Below are 19,534 nucleotides of genomic sequence, written 5' to 3' on the forward strand. Positions count from 1 at the left end.
ATATGACCCAGCCATCCCACTACTGGGTATATACCCAAAGGATTATAAATTATTCTTCAGTGTCATCTTTTGCCTTATTTCAGACAGAGTTAACTTCATTTTTCAGTGTCTTAAATGTGACACGTTACTTCCCTCTTTACTTTGTAAAGGTTTTGTTTTGTTCCTGAAACATGTAACCATCTTCTATTCATCATTTAAGCCTTTATTTAAACGCATTTATTCCAAGCAATCTTTCTAAAATCAGTGTTTCCCAAAATGCGTTCCATGAACCATCTATATCACAATTACCTGAGAATGTGTTCTTTAAATTGCAGATTTTTGCAGACCATCCCCAACCACACCCTCTGAATGAGTAGAGATCCATCAATATACATGTTAATACATTTTCCTGAAAGTCATTTTGCATTCTCAATTTGATCACTGTTACCCTAGATTTGCCAGAGGTCTCTTTTATGTTCCCATGGACATAATGATCTCCCTCTACTGTAAGATTTATTGCCTGAAATTGTTGCTGGTCTGCTAAATTCATCCTCCAAAATCATTGAAAGTTCACAGAGATAGGAAGAACACATTTACTAGTCACTGTAAGTCCCATATTCAACATGGAGCTGTGGCTGTCTAGGTGGCCAGTCGTTAGATGTATGTTTTGCAGAGCAGGTACAGAAGTTATCCAGGTCATGAAGGGACAGAACAGTCTTCCAGGCAGAGAGAATCATGTCTGAGCAAGTTAGTTCAGATCATACACAGGTTGGATGTGTAGGTGGGAGACTGGGTGTTAGGGAGTGAATGACTGTTAAGTCAGGCTAGAGAAATAAAATTGTGTTTAGCTTATCAACAATCCATACCTACAGAAAAGTGTCAAGCATAGCATAATACAAAATAAAAGGGGAGATATGGCCATGAAACCTAGCTTTCAGACCTGAATTGGCCATGGACTGGTTAATTTACTTTAAACAATTACTCGACCTTATGTGTCTTGTCTTTCCAAACTGGAAGTTGTGTATAATTATCTCACTTTCTCACTTTATAAAGAAAAATATTTACATAGTACATACAAATGAGCGTACCAAGATAAACATAAAAGTAGTAAGCAAATGCCAAGTGTGATGTGTGTGTGTGTGTGTGTGTGTGTGTGTGTGTGTGTGTTTAACCAAATTTGACAATCCTCTTTCAGGACTGAAATTTCTTGGACTTCGGGTCCTCCTTGTAGTTAAGTTTTCAAACCATTTGTCCCTTACCTGAAAGCCACAATGAACTCCAGAGGGAAAAAAGTTTTACTTGTGTATACTTCTTATACCTTCCATTAACATTATTCCACTTATTTATACTTTATCTTGATACAACATTTTACTCTTATTAGCCCCCTGTTGTATGGGTCTGTACAGCTTTGCATTGTTACACTTCAGGATTCAAGTGTCATAAGTAACTTTTCACACACAGAAAATGTCATGTTACAAACTAGAGCAATGTCTGTTTTCAGCAAATTGCTGATCTTTTCGTCTTTCTTTCATATAAAACACACACACACACACACACACACACACAAACCTGCCTGCACAAAACTAGCCTGGATTCATTCCATCACTCTCTTCCTGTCAAACAATTGCAAATGTGTAAAGTATTGTGCATTCTGAGGCTACGATTGGCTCTGTGCTAGTTTCTCGGGCATCACAGGTCTACTAGATTTAATAGAGGAGCATAGCTTTACTTACAAGAAATAAAGGTGTTTGCAAAATAATGTAGAAAGCCAAATTTTAAATACCAAAAAAGTTAGTTTAAAATGAATTAACTAAGTCATTCAAAATTTGAGCGCTACATTTGTTCAATCGTGAATCAGTAGTAAGTGGAAATGTAGTAGATTTCCACAGCAAGCATATTAGTGTCTACACCATAGTTCTAAATGCAACAATAATTGGGCATGTTGAGGGGCACTGAAGCCAGGCAACAGAGTTTGGAACTGATGAATAGTAGGAGGAGTAAAAGATTTTGCTATTAGTGCCAACTACCCTTCCCCCGCCTCCTCCTCCTAACAGTATGCTTTTATTATGGCGAGATGTTAGTCAAAGGATGAATATTTAGTTAAACTGGAAAATAAGTTCTGGAGAATAAGTTCAAGGGACCTATTGTACATCATGGCGACTGCAGTTAAGAACAATATATTATATATTTGAAAATTGCTGAGAGTAGGTTTCAAGTTTTTTTCACAACACACAAAAATGGTATGTAAGGTAAACCCCCACGTTACATTAAACAGCTTGACTTAGCCATTCTACAATGTATGCATATATCAAAACATCGTCTTGTACAATATAAATATATACAAAAAACAAATACATAAAACAGCAAAGATGCATTAATGGTCATTGAGTTATAAATTCAACTTATATTATTGTATTTGTTTCTGATGCAGTTCATGTGGTAGGTACTATTATCCCTATTTCATAGTGGATAAAATTGAAGAAATGTAGAAACAGCTATCATATGTGCAAGTTCATGATTCATCAACTTAGGTCGGCCTAATTTCCAATCTGTACCTATCAGCAGCTCATGCTGGTATCACCCTTGGAAGGCACGGGACTAAGTCAAAAGAGAATCAAGAACCATATTTTGATAATATTTAAAATGTATTGAGTAAGAGAAACTAAGTCAATTTCAAATAAGTCATTTGGATATGCTGTTGCTTTTTCTTTCCAAGATACCTTTGGTTTCTTGAGGCAGTGACAAGACTTTTGAACATTGTAATTCTTTTTTTGGATAAGATTTTTATGTTAGGAGAAAATCTTGGGAAAAGCGAAACAGGGAACACTGTCATTTTTCAGTGGTGTCGCCTTTGCTTGCATTCCCATTTTGTCAGCCTTTGAGGAGCCATATTCACTATTAAGTTTGTCTTCAACATTCATTCTCTAGCAGAGCACATAAAACAGCCCCCTCATCTAACTCCATATGAATCTAATGTAATTTTAACCTAAAAACAGAAAAATGAATTAGGAAATACATTTGTCTTTAATATAATACAGAGTTCAGTGAATTCTGTGAGGCATTTAACCAAAATAACTTGTGCTTTCCTTAGATTTTTCAACTCATTTTTAAAGATAATTTATGTAAAATTATTTTACTCTATACAAGACATATTTTGGAGGTTTTTTTTTTTTTTTTTGGAGGCTGCATTGCTTAGATACAGTTTGGCATTTAAAATCATAAAGACTTGGGTTTAAATCTCAACCCTGCTACGTGATTTTCAGTACATCTTTGAACTTCTTCGAGTCCCAGTTACTTCATCTGTAAACTTTGAAGGTTGAGAACACATATCTACAATAACTTTTGAGGGGAATAGAAATAATTCTTCCACAACAATTATTGCAGTTGCATGTAGCTACTCAGTGAGTGGTGAATGTTGAGTATTTTGCAGCTTTAAAATTATTGTTTTTAGCAAATTATTATAGCATACTACATATTAGCTAACACTATTATAAGAAACTAAAATCATTTAGAACCTTTCTAACTTTTGTCTTACTTTTGTTTTTTTCCTCTCCATCTGTTTAAAAATCTGAGAAATCATGATCTTGAGCTTCATGCGGAGAATATTTTCTTCTATCAGGGATTCTTTTTCTTTGCATTTCTTTTCAGAAACACCTCAAGGTTTCTGTCCTTATAATACATCTGGAAGAAGCACACTTCCCTAGAGATAGGGCTCTATTTAAAACATCTCTTCATTCAAGGAGAGAATGTCATTTGCTGGCATTTCCCCCAACTTATCTTTGTGCCTATTCTTACATCTGGAGTGTGTCATGACAGTCACTATAGTGATGTCCTCCAAGATCCTTGACACTATGTAGGCTTCTTTCCCATTGAGTCCTGGGAATGAGAGCTGGCAATGTTGACTTAGATCCTTCAGGCGGAACTACAATGACTTGTCACTTTCCATGTTCTGAAATCCTACAATGCAAAAACCTCATGACACTTTATGCTCCTCTTCCCTTGTCTTCTGCCTCTTCCTCTAAATATTTCTGATCTTTAACTCTACCTCTTGCTAACTACCAATCTGTAGCTAACGTATATTCTGAATTGTATCTGGATACACTGAGTTCTGGTGCCACCAGTAAAAACCATCTAGCCCATTAAAGCTTTTTGTGAGATGCTTTATGTGGAATACAGTCTTTTAACGCTCATGATAACAAACAAACGTATGTGATCCTTTCATGAATAAGTAACAAATAATATCAGCACTGTATGAGATACTTGAATATTTGGAAGACAGAAGTTTTCTTATACATCTCAGAGTTCTTTTATATTTGAAGAAGTGACACTTCACTTTATTATTGGATTTTCATTATCATATTTGGGAAAGTTTCCACAAAATCTCAGACCTGAAGTTGTAGATAGAATTATAGTGCACAGGCCAGGCGTGGTGGCTCACGCCTGTAATCCCAGCCCTTTGGGAGGCCGAGGCGGGTGGATCACGAGGTCAGGAGATCGAGACCATCCTGGCCAACACAGTGAAACCCTGTCTCTACTAAAAATACAAAAAATTAGCCGGGCAAGGTGGCGGGCGCCTGTAGTCCCAGCTACTGGGGAGGCTGAGGCAGGAGAATGGCAGGAACCCGGGAGGCGGAGCTTGCAGTAAGCTGAGATCCGGCCACTGACTCCGTCTCAAAAAAAAAAAAAAAAAAAATAGTGCACAAAGATGTCTGTGTTCTAATCCTCAGAACCCGAGAATACATTAGGCGATGTGTCAGAGAGGAAGTAAAGTTGCAAAAGTAATTAATGTTGCTTATCAGCTGTATTTGAAATAGGAAGACAATCCTGTATTATCAGGATGAACACAGTGTAATCAAAAGGGTCCTTAAAAGTAAAAGAAGGAGATAGAAGAGAATTATAGGTTGAAGTGAGTATGGAGGAAAGACACAGAGAAATGTAACATTGCTTGCCTTGAAATGGAGAAGGAGTCTACAGAAGCCCTGGGATGTGGGTGGTTTCTAGAAGCCAGAAAAGGCAAGGAAATGTAATATTCCTCCAGAGCCTCTAGAATTAACGCAGCCTTGCTGAGACTTGATTTTTAACCCAATGAGATCTATGGCAGACTTCAAACGCACAGAACTGCAAGATCGCACACTCGTGTTTTAAGCTGTTTGTAGCCATTTAAGTTTGTGGCAATTTGTCACAGCAGCCACATAACATTAACACACGATTTCATTCTTTATGTAAAAAAGACAGAGATGACGACTTGGTTAAGTTTACACGGGTGTTGATGGAGGAGAGTAACATTAGAGCAACACTTAGAAAAGGCATTATTAAGGGAGGTTAATTTCTCATTTTCTTCCATATCCTTATCACATCTCTTAATGCTGCCAACGTAATGCATGCTTACAAATCAAGGGAGTCTCTTTGAGCATTTATGAATCAAAATAAAATTATAATCTACACTGGTAGATGAGAGAGTCCCTACCACCTTTCAGAAAACAAACAAATTATCTCAATAAATAACCATTCAAACCATCTCGGTATGTTAGGACTGTTACACCTTAGGAAAAAAATGGCTCATTATGCTTTGCAGTTTTATATAATTGCATCATAGCAGTTTGTTCAAATGACTCTTTTAACAAAAAGAAATAGAATACTGAGTAATCTTACCACAAATCTTGAAGAAAATGAGACATTTGATCTTGCTGTGAATTCCAAAATACTGCACGTTCATCTTTTATAACGTCTCAAAGATACTGTACGAAGTTGAATGCTGTCATAAAAAACCCATGCACACCAATCAGTTCCACGGACAGAACCAAGCAGGTGAAAATCTTGAACAGAAGGTCAGTCTACACAGGTGACTTGAAATAATTTACATGATAAATCTTTGGAAGGACAATGTTGACTTCTGATGTCTCTACCTCTTTATTCTTTTTTCTCTTGCTACATTTTTGAGTGAAGTGTTGTAATGAACATCGTAGGGTGCTTGCACTAATCACCAGCATCCAAAGATAAATGATGATGGGGATAGTGATATAAATTTTATAAAACACCTAAAGTACAGAACAGATTTATTGTCTTTGTTGCAGTTCATAAAATACATGAATGAAAATATAGAAGTTTGGAATATTTTTTATCTCAAAGCAGAGATGGCCCTGACAGTTTTCTATGAAATGTGGCTGACATATTGATGCTTGCGTTGGGAGTGGAGCTGGGGAAAGGAGATAAAGAGGGATAGGGGACGGTTTTCTTTACTCAAAGAATAACGAGGTAATTTCTGTAATTTTAGATACTACTCAAAGAGGACCCAGCATAACTTGAGAAAAAAAAAAAAGTAAAGGACTTCTGATTGTCTTTTACATTGCAGAGAATCTTGGTTTGGATTCTGAAGTTGCTAAAGCAAACGCCTTGGGTTTTGCTGGATGCATGTCCTCCGTCCAGTACAACCACATAGCACCACTGAAAGCTGCCCTGCGCCATGCCACCGTCGCGCCTGTGACTGTCCATGGGACCTTGACGGAATCCAGCTGCGACTTCATGGTGGACTCAGATGTGAATGCAGTGACCACGGTGCATTCTTCATCAGGTATACTCAAGAGCACGCCCAAGAGAGCTTCTGTCACTGGCACTACTTTTGGTGTCTTCAAGAAGCTTCCAGATGAAAGGGTTGGCTAATGCGACTCAATTTTTACCTTGTATAATTACAGGTGGTTAAAAGTTATGACTGATATTTCATGGGTGATTTTTATATATAATTGATGTAGTTTTATTTTTAATATGATGAGTAATTAGAACTAAATGCATAGTTGTGTACTTTGCTTATTATGCATGTATATAATGCATTGTGTGTGTGTGTGTGTGTGTGTTTGTATACATAGTCACTACTGTTGAACTGGATACTGCTCTGAGAATTGAGGTATTCAGAGAATGGGAGGCAGCAAGCTGGTTCTCCAACTAATATGATAATTCATAGTGAATGTAAAAAAACCTTTTTTAGCTTTATTAAGAAATAATTGACAAATACAAATTATACATTTTCAAAGTGTAAAATGTAATAATCTGATAAACATGTGCATCGTGTAATTGCTATCACAATTAAATTAATCACCCTTATCACTGCACATAGTTACCCTTTGTGTGTGTGTGTGTGTGTGTGTGTATGCACATCTGATGAGGACACTTAAGGTTTACTATTTTAGCAAACGTCAAGTAAACAACACAGTATGAATAACTGCGGTCATCATGCTGTACATTAGTTCACCAAAATTTGGGCCTAGTGTGGTGGCTCATGCCTGTAATTGCAGCACTTTGGGAGGCTAAGGCAGGTGGATCACCTGAGATTAAGAGTTCGAGACCAGTCTGGCCAACGTGGCAAAACCCCATCTTTACTAAAAATACAAAAATTAGCTGGCCATGGTGGCGGGCACCTGTAATTCCAGCTACTTGGGAGGCTGAGGAATGAGAATCGCTTGAACCTGGGAGGCAGAGGTTGCAGTGCCCCAAGATTGTGCAACTGCACTCCAGCCTGGGGGATAGAGCGAGACTCTGTTTCAAAACAGAAAAAAAAAAAAATCCCCCATATTTATCATCTTCTGACTGAAAGCTTGTACTCTTTAACCAACAACTCTCCATTTCCTCCACACGCCAGCCCCTGCCAACCACCATTCTGTTTCTATGAGTTTGACTTTTTTAGATTCCACATATAAGTTATATCGTATAGTATTTGTCTTTCTGTGTCTTGTTTATTTCAAATTGGCATAACGTCCTCTAGGTTATTCTGTATTGTCACAAATGGCATGATCTTCTTTAATCCTGAATAATTTCCAATTGCGTGTGTATATGCCACAATATCTTTAATCATTTAAGTATTAAGAGACAGGTTGTTTCCATATCTTGGCTATTGTGAATAATACTGCAGTAAACACTAGTGCAGAAAGCTGCAGTCATCACACACTCTGATTTCAAACTATATTGCAAAGCTGTAGTAATCAAAAAAGCATAATACTGGCATAAAACAAACACATAGACCAATAGAATGGAATAAAAACGCCAGAAATAAACCCAGGCTTATTTAATCAACTAATCTTTGGCAAGATTTCCAAAAATACATAATGTGGAAAATGTTGCTTATTCAATAAATTGTGCTGGGAAAATTGAATATCCACATGCAAAAGAATAGAATTGGACCTTTATCTTACACCATATAAAAATTAACTTGAAATGGATTAAAACCTTAAATATAAGACCTGAGACTATAAACTCCAGGAAAGGAACATAAGGAAAAATCTCCTTAACATTGGTCTTGAAAAAATATATATTTTTTTACATGGCACCAAAAGTAGGATCAACAAGAGCAAAAATAAAAAAAATGGAACTGCATAAAATTTAAAAACTTCTATACAGCAAAGGACACAATACACAAAATGAAAAGGCAATCTACAGAATTGGAAAAAAATGTTTTTAAACTGTATGACTGATGAAGGGTTAGTATCCAAAGCATAAAAATAATTAACATAACTCAATAGCAAGAAAAAAGATAAAAGAAAAACACTTAAAAAATAAGCAAAGGATATGAATAGGCTTTTTTTTCCCCCACAAAAGACATACAAACGTCCAACAGGTACCTGAAAAGGTGCTTAACATCACTGATCATCAGGGAAGGGCAAATTAAAACCACAATGAGATGTCACTTCACAGCTGATAATATGATGGCTGGTATCAAAAAGACAAGAACAATATATGTCGGAGAGGAAGTGCAGAAAACGGAACCCTTGTGCACTACTGGTGGGAATGCAACTTGGTACAGCCATTATGGAAAAGAGTAGAGAGGTTCCTCAAAATATTAAAACTCGAATCCTGTTTCTGAATATGTAACCAAAATAAATTAAATCAGCCTTTTTTAAAAGTAGAAAAATCCCACAGCACCATCATCCACGCATCTAGGCTTCACCACTCTCTAAGTGCCTTTTTTATCTTTTCTTAGTCACTGTCATTTTGGGTGTCTGAAAATGTATCTGGGATTTTGTTTTAATCAGGTATGATAAGGTGACAGGCATGAGATGACAGCCTTTGAAAGAAAAGTTTGTTTCTTACAGTTCTCGAGAAAGGAGTTACATTATACCATGCAGAGCCACATGGAGGAGTGCTAGGGTTGGTCAGGAGGCAGAAAGAGAAAGGGGAAAGTGTGGTGGGGTGGCTGTGTTGCAGCTTCCATGGGAAGGAATGGGGTGAACCAGGTAGGCAAGCTTGAGCCAGTTAGAATTGGATAGTTTGAATCATCTGGGCAGTATCTGTGCTACAAGGGTAGTTTCCAGTTATTTAATACTTGGCCTTGGGTTATTTAAGGCAAGAGAAATACTGGGTTGGTGAGTGCGAGTTAAATAAATGAGTTAGTGGGGGAGATGGGCTCTGGATTGATTGGCTTGTGTATAAAATGCATGTTTGCAGGCGTGTTGTTTGCTATCTCCAGGAATTAGCTAGCCCTGGGAGAGGCAGTGTCTCCCTGGCCAGCAAGGTTCTCAAGATGTCAAAGCATCATAAATACTGATAACACAAAATGACTAATACACTGGGATAAAACCAAGACATCAACATGTATCAACATGTCAATATAGATAGAAACAGTAATAATGTTGTCATTCTGATTATGCTTTAAAGTGATTTGTATAGGGGTGAGGAGGTATTGTCAGGTTTTTCCGGGATGCTTTTTCTAAATCCACAGGATATACATTTTGCTCAGATTTTGCTGCTAATATTGATATACAGTATGGGTTTTGCAAGTCGTGGTGATGAAGAGGCTAGGTCTGAGATGTTTAATAAAGCTCCCAGGTTACCATGGTATTGTTTTACCCTCCCCTTGCCTCCAAGCACACACTAAGAACAATAGTGGTAGGCGTGGAAGGGTTCTGGGCCATGGTAATTTTCTATTACAGGCACAATTCCCCCAGCAATGGTCTATGATAGGTCATGATGTGTTAGTAGGAAGATAAAAGGTGGGACATCTTATTGCAGTAAACAAGTCAGGGGGATTTTCATATCTTGGGAAATACATTGAGAAACATGCACTCTCTTATATGGCAGGACTCTTAGCCAAGACCTTTAGCCTGAGATCCATAGTGCCCAGTCCCATATTTTGTAAAAATTGAGAAATACATTTTTTAACCAAGTTGGTAATCTGAGTAGGATATTTAAATATTTCTATCTACTCTTCCAGCAATGTATTGTCCACTCCTTTACTACTTTAGGTTTCACTGTTTTAGTCTTCAAATGCGATTTTGAGTTGTCTTTCGTGAGATTGTTGTGACTCTCCTGTTGCCTCATTCATCACACATCTTTCAAGCAGCTACTCAGTGTCAACTTCCATAGTGGAGATAACAAAAAATAAGAAACATTTAAAGTCCCTACTTTTAGAAATCTCTAAAGATGATGGAAGGCGATAGTTCAGGGAATTAGGGTGCGGCATTGGATGCTGGGCCAATATGATAACACAGTGTGAGCAATGCTAAAGGAAAGATATGAACAGAGTTTTTGAGTTGTATGGAACCTAGAAAAAGCAGCAAATGTATTTTTAGATGAACTAATGATAGATTTCTAAATAATATGATCATGGCAATTGCTTAGGAAGAAGGGCTTGCAATGTTCAGAAGACAGAAGACCATTACAAAAGGAAATACGTAAGTTAAAGTGCAAATTTCTGGTAGAGTGTAGCATATTTAGTAATCAGTGAAAACCCCTCACAAGTAAATCATTAGGTGCAAGTGTAGAAGTCCAACATATTTCAATAATGAGGAGTTCTTACGGAATGTTAGCGCTCTCTTTCTCTCTCTATCTCTATATATACATAGATATTCCACAGAGATAGATATAGATAGTTGCTCAATGTCTATCTATATAATTATAATGCACAATAAATTCTATTCTGTAAGAATAGATATATAGATATAGAATATATGTAATATATAGATCTTGATCTTTATCTATATTTAAAGATCAAGATCTATATATATGATATAAATAGATAGATACATTTAAGCTGCGTCATTCTTTTTTTTTTTTTGAGAAGGGAATTAAAACTAAAAGATAGCTCTAAAATTGTTAAAGACAATTTACACACACTGTGAAGAGAGAAGTACTATTGAAATAAATGAATAACTACCCCAAGGGTTACTTTGTAGAAGGTGTCCATTAAACATGGATATAGGCATGGTATTTTTAATTTTTGTAGTCGTGTTACTGAAGCTGTCATCATATGAAGTATTTTATTTGTAGCTTTAATAAATATTAGAGAGTTACAATTAACAAACTGGGTTAACATATATTAATGTATCATTAGCAAAATTTGCTAGAAATGGGGAAATCTGTTGTAAAATCAATGTTAAGTAATAACCAAGGTTATTACTTTGGTTAATAATCTTAAAAGTAGTACATAGACTCAATAAGGGAGAAACCATTGTAAGTTGGAGTAAGGAAAAATGACCATGAGGCTGGGCACGGTGGCTCATGCCTATAATCCCGGCACTTTGGGAGGCCAAGGTGGGCGGATCACAAGGTCAGGGGTTCCTGACCAGCCTGACCACCCTGACCAGCATGGTGAAACCCCATCTCTACTAAAAACAGAAAATTAGCTGCGCATGGTAGTGTATGCCTGTAATCCCAGCTACTCAGGAAGCTAAGGCAGGAGAATCGCTTGAACTGGGGAGACAGAGGTTGCAGTGAGCTGAGATCGCTCCACTGCACTCCAGCCTAAGTGACAGAGCAAGACTCAGTCAAAAAAAAAAAAAAGAAAAAGAAAAAGAAATAAAGAAAAGAAAAAACAGAAAAAGGCCATGATCTAATAAACCATAATGGATAATCCAGATTTGAATACAGTCATGTACCATGTAAAGGTAATGGTCTGCGTAGATGGTAGTCCTCTAAGATTATAATGGAGCTGAATAATTTCTATGACCTAATGAAGTTGTAGTAACCATAAGGTCCTAGTACAACACCTTATCCACACGTATTTTGGTGACTCTGGTATAAACTTACTCCCCATTAAAGGCCCCAAGCATTTTCTTTAGGAAAAAACTCAGAAGAAGGCATTGTTATGGTAGAAGATGGTACCTCCTGCATGTGGTTGGCCCTGAAGACCTTCCAGTGGGACAACATGAGGAGGTGGAAGATAGTGATGTTAATGTCATGAATTCATGTAAGCTTAATCTACTGTGTATGTTTGTGTCTTCGTTTTCAGGAAAAAAAATGTTTAAAAAGTAAAAAATAATCATAAATTTAAAAACAGAAAACGTCTTATAGCAAAAGGATATAAAGAAAGAAAATATTTTTGTATAGTTGTATGCTATTTGTGTTTTAAGTGTTATGACAAAGAAGTCAAAAGTTAAAAAAATAAAAAGTTTACAAAGTAAAAAAGTTACAGTAAGCTAAAGATACTTTATTATTGAAGAAAGAAAAAAGTCAATAAATGTAGTGTAGCCTAAGTGTATAGTACTTATAAAGCCTTTATTAGTGTAGAGTAATATCGTAGACCTTCACCACTCACTCACTGACTCACCCAGAGCAACTTCCAGTCCTGCAGGCTCCATTCATGATAAGTGCCCTATGCAGGTGTAGCATGTATTTAAATCTCATATTTTTACTCTGCCCTTTCTATGTTTAGATATGCTTAGGTACACATGTACTTACAGATGTGTTATAGTTGCTTACAGTATTCAGTACAGCAGCATGCTATACAGGTTTGCAGCCTGGGGGCAATAGTCTATGCTATACATACAGTCTAGGTGTGTCCTAGGCTGTACCATCTAGGTTTGCGTGAGCGCACTCTATGATTTCCACACAATGACAAAACTGCCTAATGACACGTTTTTCAGAATATATTCCCACCATTAAGCTACACATGACTGTATTTATAAAGAAGAGGGAGGCATTTTAGGTAGGCAGACTAGCACAGGGTTGTACAAGAATAACAAGCACAGTGGACAGTGTGATACAGGAGAGCTAATAACTAAATACTTTGAATTTCCTCTCTCCCTTTCTCCCTCCCTCCCTTTCTTTCTTCTTTCTTTCCTCCCTGTCTTCTACCTGTCTTTTACCATACCTCTTCCCCTCTCTTTCTCCCCGTTTCGTTGCCTCCTCTGATTTCACATTTTCCACCTTCTCTTTGCCTGCCTGCTCTCTCTCTGTCTCTAACACCCACTATCATCATCATCACCCCATTGTTATAATTGGTGATATACACACACACACACACACACACACACACACACATCTATGTTCTTCTCCATGTATGTATGCATGTAAGGAGGCCATCCAGGTGTACACAGATGATTAATTATAATGTCAAGTTCCAACCCCAAGTTTTTTCCACCAGACCCACCTTATCAATGTCACCAGTTCAGAATATCTGCCCCATGGCCAGCACCTTCTTTAATTACAATACCCTTCCCATTTGACCCCATCAGCCTCTCTCTCGTGTTGATTTGTTTCTGCTCCAATTTCGAGAGTCCTAGGAAAAGGCCACCCCTGTACACCACACTCTGTTCACTCGAAGACACAATAAATACTTACCAAACATCTTTCATGTGTGTCTCTACATGGTCGTGTGGCAAGTGCTGTGGTATGAAGAAGTGCGTGTCTTGGTTTTTTCATTAGGAAGCTTGATGTCCCACTCGTAACACTAGGATATGCATGTTTATACACATGTAAATGTGTATGTAATTAATAGTAAGAAAAATTATAATAGGAAACAAGATTTAGTGAGCACTTACATTGTATCAGGCACTGTTCTAAAAACATTTAACTTGTATAATTCTTACAAAACCTTTTAAGGCAATTCAAGACTATTATTTTTACCATTTGACAGATAAGAAAGTTTAAATGACACATGACAGGACTAATGATGTCACATGGGGGCTTGAATTCTGTTGCTGCCTGCACATCACCAGTCTTGGTGTTTTTCCAGCAGCAGAGAGGAGTAATAGAAAGACTCTGAGTGCAGTAGTTGTATACATTTGGTGTGAATTTTGCCTCTTCCATGAATGATCTGTAGGACTTTGGACATGTTATTTGATTGTTTCAATCTAGTTTCCTTATTAGCCAAGGGGGAACAATAATACTCATGTTGTAGTCATTTTCCAATGATAAATGATACAACCATAATAAACAATATTGTAATATATATTATTATAAATAATAATAAATGATACAACAATAATCATAATAGTGGCTACTTATGAGTGTGTAGTAGCCACAGTTGCTGAAAATTTAACATGCATTATATACACACATCTAGGCATTACTACTCTCCTTTAATACATGTGCAAATTCATATTTAAAAAGAGGTCTTGCTCTATGTCACCAGACCAACAAACAACAGAGCAAAGATTCAGATTAAGGTCTGTGTATCCTGAAACTTGATGCTTTTTCTTATATCATATATGGTACTGCACCTATAGTACAATTCCTCTCTCATCAGTGAGGGCTGTTCCTGAAGGTGTTAATTCTCCAGCACTTTTGTTCTTCACTGTCAATAAACTCAGGATCCTCTTGCACCTGAAGAAAACTCTGAAGCAGAGCAGGGTGTCATGCATAGGAACTGTCCAGCGAGGCAACAGGGGACCTTAGGGGCAGGGTGAGGGCATGTGGGCGGGATAACACCATCCCCTGTTTCAACCCCTTATCTTACAACTAGCATATAAGCAAAAAGGGCCATTGAACCATGGGGTGTGAGCAGTGCACTTCAAATGCTTTTTGCCTGTGCATGTTTTTTGAGTTCCTTGCAACATGTCAACTCACCACTATTTGAGGGCACCTGGTGTAATGCACAGGTGTGTCATTCCACGTGGGCCACACTGGAGACTTCCTGCCAGTGCTTTGAGTGAGAAGTCATGTCCCATGTCTTTTACTCCTTTCAGATCCTTTTGGGAAGACAGATGAGCGGGAACCACTCACGAATGCTGTTCGAAGTGACTCGGCAGTCATCGGAGGTAAACAATTCATTGTTGTCGAATGCAGAAAGACATAAACGATCCTGTATTTTGGAGAAAGTTATCTGAAGCCTTCCTTAATTATGGCCATCCAGCGCTCAGAGTCCCCCACATTATCTGCAAGACTGTGAGCTTTTCATGAGTAGTCATGTGTGCTGAATGATCAAAGCCGCGCTCTGCCGACACCAGCAGCTCTGCGGATTCATCCTGCCTCTGATTCACGAGGCAGCTGAGCACCGAGTCAACAGCTGGAGCATTTACTTACAGACAGCAGCTCACATTCTGTTCATTTCATACAGTTGTCACTGTTCCTAAAATGCAAACAAAGCAGACCAACAAAGCTAAATACAGGGAAGAAGCGACGTTGGGGCAGACAATGGGTGAGGCCACAGTCCTGTGGCCTGTTCCCCACCAAGTGATTTGGGTTAGGTCTAATGAGCAGGGTAAAGCCCACAGGACTGTAGCTTCAAATCTCACTGCACATATGGTTACAGATGCAGACCTTCTCTGCTCTGCTGCGAGCTCAGCTTTCTTACTTTTCCATTTTCTCACTCCCTGTTGGCCTCCCCACTTTTTTATTCTGCTTCAGCTTGGCTTCTGCCTGCTGTGGCTTGATTTTTCCATCTGGGTCTTGCAACACAGAATGATTTCCAAGCTTTGCTTAATGTAAGATGCCTGTGAAAGACCAAACTCGTTTCTATCTGAGAAACATAACCTTAGCAGGTGCCACCATCCCTGCCTTCTGGAAGCCTAGATGAACTGATCCTTGGCAGATGGCGTTCTGCTTTTAAAAACCTGCAGTCTCTTTCCATTTAGCTTATATTTAATGAGCCCCACTGTGGGTCAGGCTCTGTGCTAAGTAGAGGATGAATGAGCCAGGGAGGAGATGGGTAAACAGAAAACAAGACAACCAGTGAAGGCTGTTCTGAGGGAGGAGGTACAAATGGCTATGGGAGCACAGAGGTGCACTCCTGATAACAGGAAGAAAGGAAAACCATGCCTTTCCTTAAGGAAGTTCCTAAAACCTCTGACCTGAATTTCTGCTTCAGAGAAGCTGGTCCACCTTAATTTTTGTTTGGCATCGAGAAATGTGGGAAAGAATTTTGTGCCTATTTCTCTTTCAATAATTTCCCATTTGACAAGTGGAGAAAAAGACTTTTGCGACTGCTGATGCCTCTCCAGCTATTTACATGCTCTGTGAGTCTCTTTAAGGACAGGAAAGTCATCTGAACCCCTGGGAAAATTCCTGGAGGCTTGCACAGCTGCTGACTTGGACTATCCCAAGCATTGAAGGAGTGGGAACCAGTTTCCTATTTCATCTCTTAACGCTGCAACCCACTCAGGAGAGTCACTCACTACCACCCAGTTTATTCACAGACTTGCTAACTTAACTGATTTTACTCTTACTTGTTCTAACATAGTTGTAGAAAATGCCACAAAATGGTTTAGGAACATCTATTTATAAAAATAAATCTTAATCATGACCCCAGTTCTAGAAAAAATTGGCAGAAGACGTGCAATCTACATATGAAACTTTCAAATGTCCATGCTTCTGTAAATCATAATGCACTGTGTCCAAAAATAACTTTCTAAAATAGGCACTTTTCCTCAATATCTCCTCTCCTTAGAAAAATAAAACAGCAAAATATAGAACTTATTACAAGTCAAATCTTTGCTTATCATACATATTGTTAAATATTTTCATGCTGAAATACTACATTCACGTACAGACACATCTGCCACTTCCACATTTTCACTATCCCTTGGCTGATATTGCCTTTCATCTTCCAAGAGCCTTCCTGGCAAAGGTAGGGGTGAGACCTCAGGGTAAGCAAGGATAGCTTGCAACATAATCCAGTTGAATCACACACAATCAGAATAAGGGGGAATCTGATGGGCCTGAGCAGAAGTTTGCCGTCTCAATGGACTCTTGAGTTTCTTGAGAACAGAGGCGTCTTGTCACTGAATGAGCCTCAGTTTCACAGAGTGCAGAGCATGCAAAAATGTTCTAAATGTATAGTGATCATTTCATTATTAATGAAAATGTTTGAGCAAAACAAATATACAACATAAAACAAATTTACATCAGGAGGGCATGCGTTGAGATGTGAGATATTTAAGTACCATTTTCTAGGATGCTAAAGTAACTCTGAAATACTTAGTTGTGAGGTGACCAAAAAAATGGGCTAATTACAAATGATTCTGACACATTTATAGCAGACTTGAAAAACTTACAAGGAAACCCTTTGCTAGTCCAATTCCATATGTAGAAGATGGCATTCTCAGTTCTTTAAACAAAATCTTCTATGGTTGAAAGTGTCTCTCTCCCCAGCTAGTCCGAAAGAAGGAAGTTTTATAATAATTGAAGACCGGGCCTTTTAGCGGGTCTTTATTTCTGGGCAGGTGGCAGAGTTGTGTTTGTGTGGTTTGTTTTGTTTTGTTTTCTCTCTTTAGCATTCCCCTCATCTGGCAGGAATCCACTCTCCTAAGCAGATGATTGGTGATGATTTCCTTCTCTCTTTCCTTCCGGTTTCTCTCCAGGGGTGATAGCAGTGGTGATATTCATCATCTTCTGCATCATCGGCATCATGACCCGGTTCCTCTACCAGCACAAGCAGTCACATCGTACAAACCAGATGAAGGAGAAGGAATATCCAGAAAATTTGGACAGTTCCTTCAGAAATGATATTGACTTGCAAAACACAGTGAGCGAGTGTAAACGGGAATATTTCATCTGAGAAACTGCAGGGTTCCTACTACTCTTTTTTCTTGTTGTTCAATTATCTCCTCCCCTTCTTCTCTCCTGTCTTTTGATTTGGTCATTCTCTTTATTTTCTGCTTGCCGTTTCTTTTCTGGAACATATTTGCATCCACCACAGCATCAATTCCCTTGATCCAGACCAAGAGACCCGGCAGCCGTGGCCACTGCCTTCCTCTCTGATGAACCTATCGGGTGAAAACGACCACTCAAGAGACTGACTTCACTATTCAAGACAAGGAAGAGACACATGTGTGCACTCCTGCATGTTCAGTTCTGTACTTCCAGTTTCTAAAATGCACTGTTCAGTTTGGCAGCCGCTTGGTGGTTCAGGCTTCCTTTGAACCTGAGCTCTTAGGCTTAGGCACGTGACGGTCATTCCTGACATCCTCCCCATCTCAAGTCTATACTTACCAGGCAACCCAGGACAGGGAGAGAAGAACCTAGAGGCCTGGTTTGCTTTGGAGTCATTATAAAAGGAGTAAGAGAGGTTTGTTTTGTGGTAGTTTACTTTCTTGACCATAGGCAATCGCTTGCCTTAACGCATCACCCTTTTTCACTATGACCCTTAGACCCTGAGTATTTTCAAATACATGATCGCTGATAGTAGTGAGCAAAATTACTTTGCTCCTTTCTTACCACTCTCTTCTGGGGCCGACACGTTGGTATAGCACACCATAGCATAAAGCTAGGGGAGGCATGGAAATAGTAGCTTGAAACTAGGAGGTAACAAGAAAGCGTCTAGGAAGTAGATGTTCCGTATCTTCAAAAATGCCTCCTCCAATTTTATAAGAATGCTAGCTAGGTATTCTTGGGATTATTCTACTAATATATATACACACACACACGTGTATATATGTATATATATGTGAGTATATATATACACATATATATATACACACACATATATATAAATAGATATATGCACACAAACACACACACATATATGTTGCTGCAGCATAAAGAAATTGAAATAAAAGTTTAAAATAGTACCTGGTTCAATAAAAGAGCCTAAACCATCTTAACTCAGCTTTAAAACAAAAATTAAATCAGGAAAAAATGAAAAAAAAAAAAAAACTGCATGAAAGAAGAGAAATACCAAACAGAATTCTTCCCTTCCATTCACTCACTAAAGACCTGGTGAAGACAGTTAATTCAAATTTGCAAGTTTCACATTTTTGAACATCAAGCTGTTCTCCAAGAGGTTTAGGATGCATTAACATAAGTGACATGGTCACCTCTAGCTAACTAGCATTGCTTGATTTCAGAGGAGCCCTTAAGTTCTGTAGCTTATCACATTTTCAAGTCTGCTATACCCTATATACATAAAGACTCTTCCAAACATCTCTTTATAGCCTTGAACTCCCAAAAGAGGTGGTGATAAATTTCAGGGTTTTTGCCCCTTTTGGTAACAAAGCATTGAAAACAGTCATTCATTCCTTTAAGAAGGCACCTTGAGCTCATCCATGGGGTGGTGGTAAAGATCTTAATGATTTTTCTGTGGCAATATGCATCATTCTTTGTCCTGCGCCATCTTGGAGAAAAAGGTAAGGAGAAAACAACATAAATGCTCCAAGATGCTGGAAATGCTCATGTAATGATTCTTAGGTGTGGAAAATACTTGCTGATTCTCTTTACGAGGCAGATTCAATTTGGAAATCGATGACCACAGCTCTGTTTGCCAGCCTTGACAGTTAGCAGACATTCCATCTTTTGCTTAGGGTACACTGTCTCTCGCCTCTCATAGTGAGGAAGTTAGTTGCTTCATTCCATTTCAAGCACAGCTTTTCTTTCAGTTTCAGAGCTTATGAGTTAAGGATTTATTTTGCAATCA

At 38.2% G+C, this 19,534-nt stretch overlaps 1 protein-coding gene across 1 annotated transcript in view; it reads left to right on the forward strand.

Moving 5' to 3' along the window:
* The window catches only part of CNTNAP5 (contactin associated protein-like 5), an 886,807-nt gene extending 868,036 nt beyond the window's left edge, over window positions 1-18,771 (forward strand). The window contains exons 22-24 of the mRNA XM_011941654.1: window positions 6,332-6,550; window positions 14,871-14,942; window positions 17,484-18,771. Of these exons, the coding sequence (XP_011797044.1) occupies window positions 6,332-6,550; window positions 14,871-14,942; window positions 17,484-17,680 (488 nt within the window). The 3' untranslated portion in view covers window positions 17,681-18,771. The remainder of the gene's footprint in view (window positions 1-6,331; window positions 6,551-14,870; window positions 14,943-17,483) is intronic.
* Window positions 18,772-19,534: the final 763 nt, after the last annotated feature.

This window comes from Colobus angolensis, unplaced genomic scaffold (assembly GCF_000951035.1).
Source record: "Colobus angolensis palliatus isolate OR3802 unplaced genomic scaffold, Cang.pa_1.0 Scaffold20, whole genome shotgun sequence".
NCBI lineage: Eukaryota > Metazoa > Chordata > Mammalia > Primates > Cercopithecidae > Colobus > Colobus angolensis.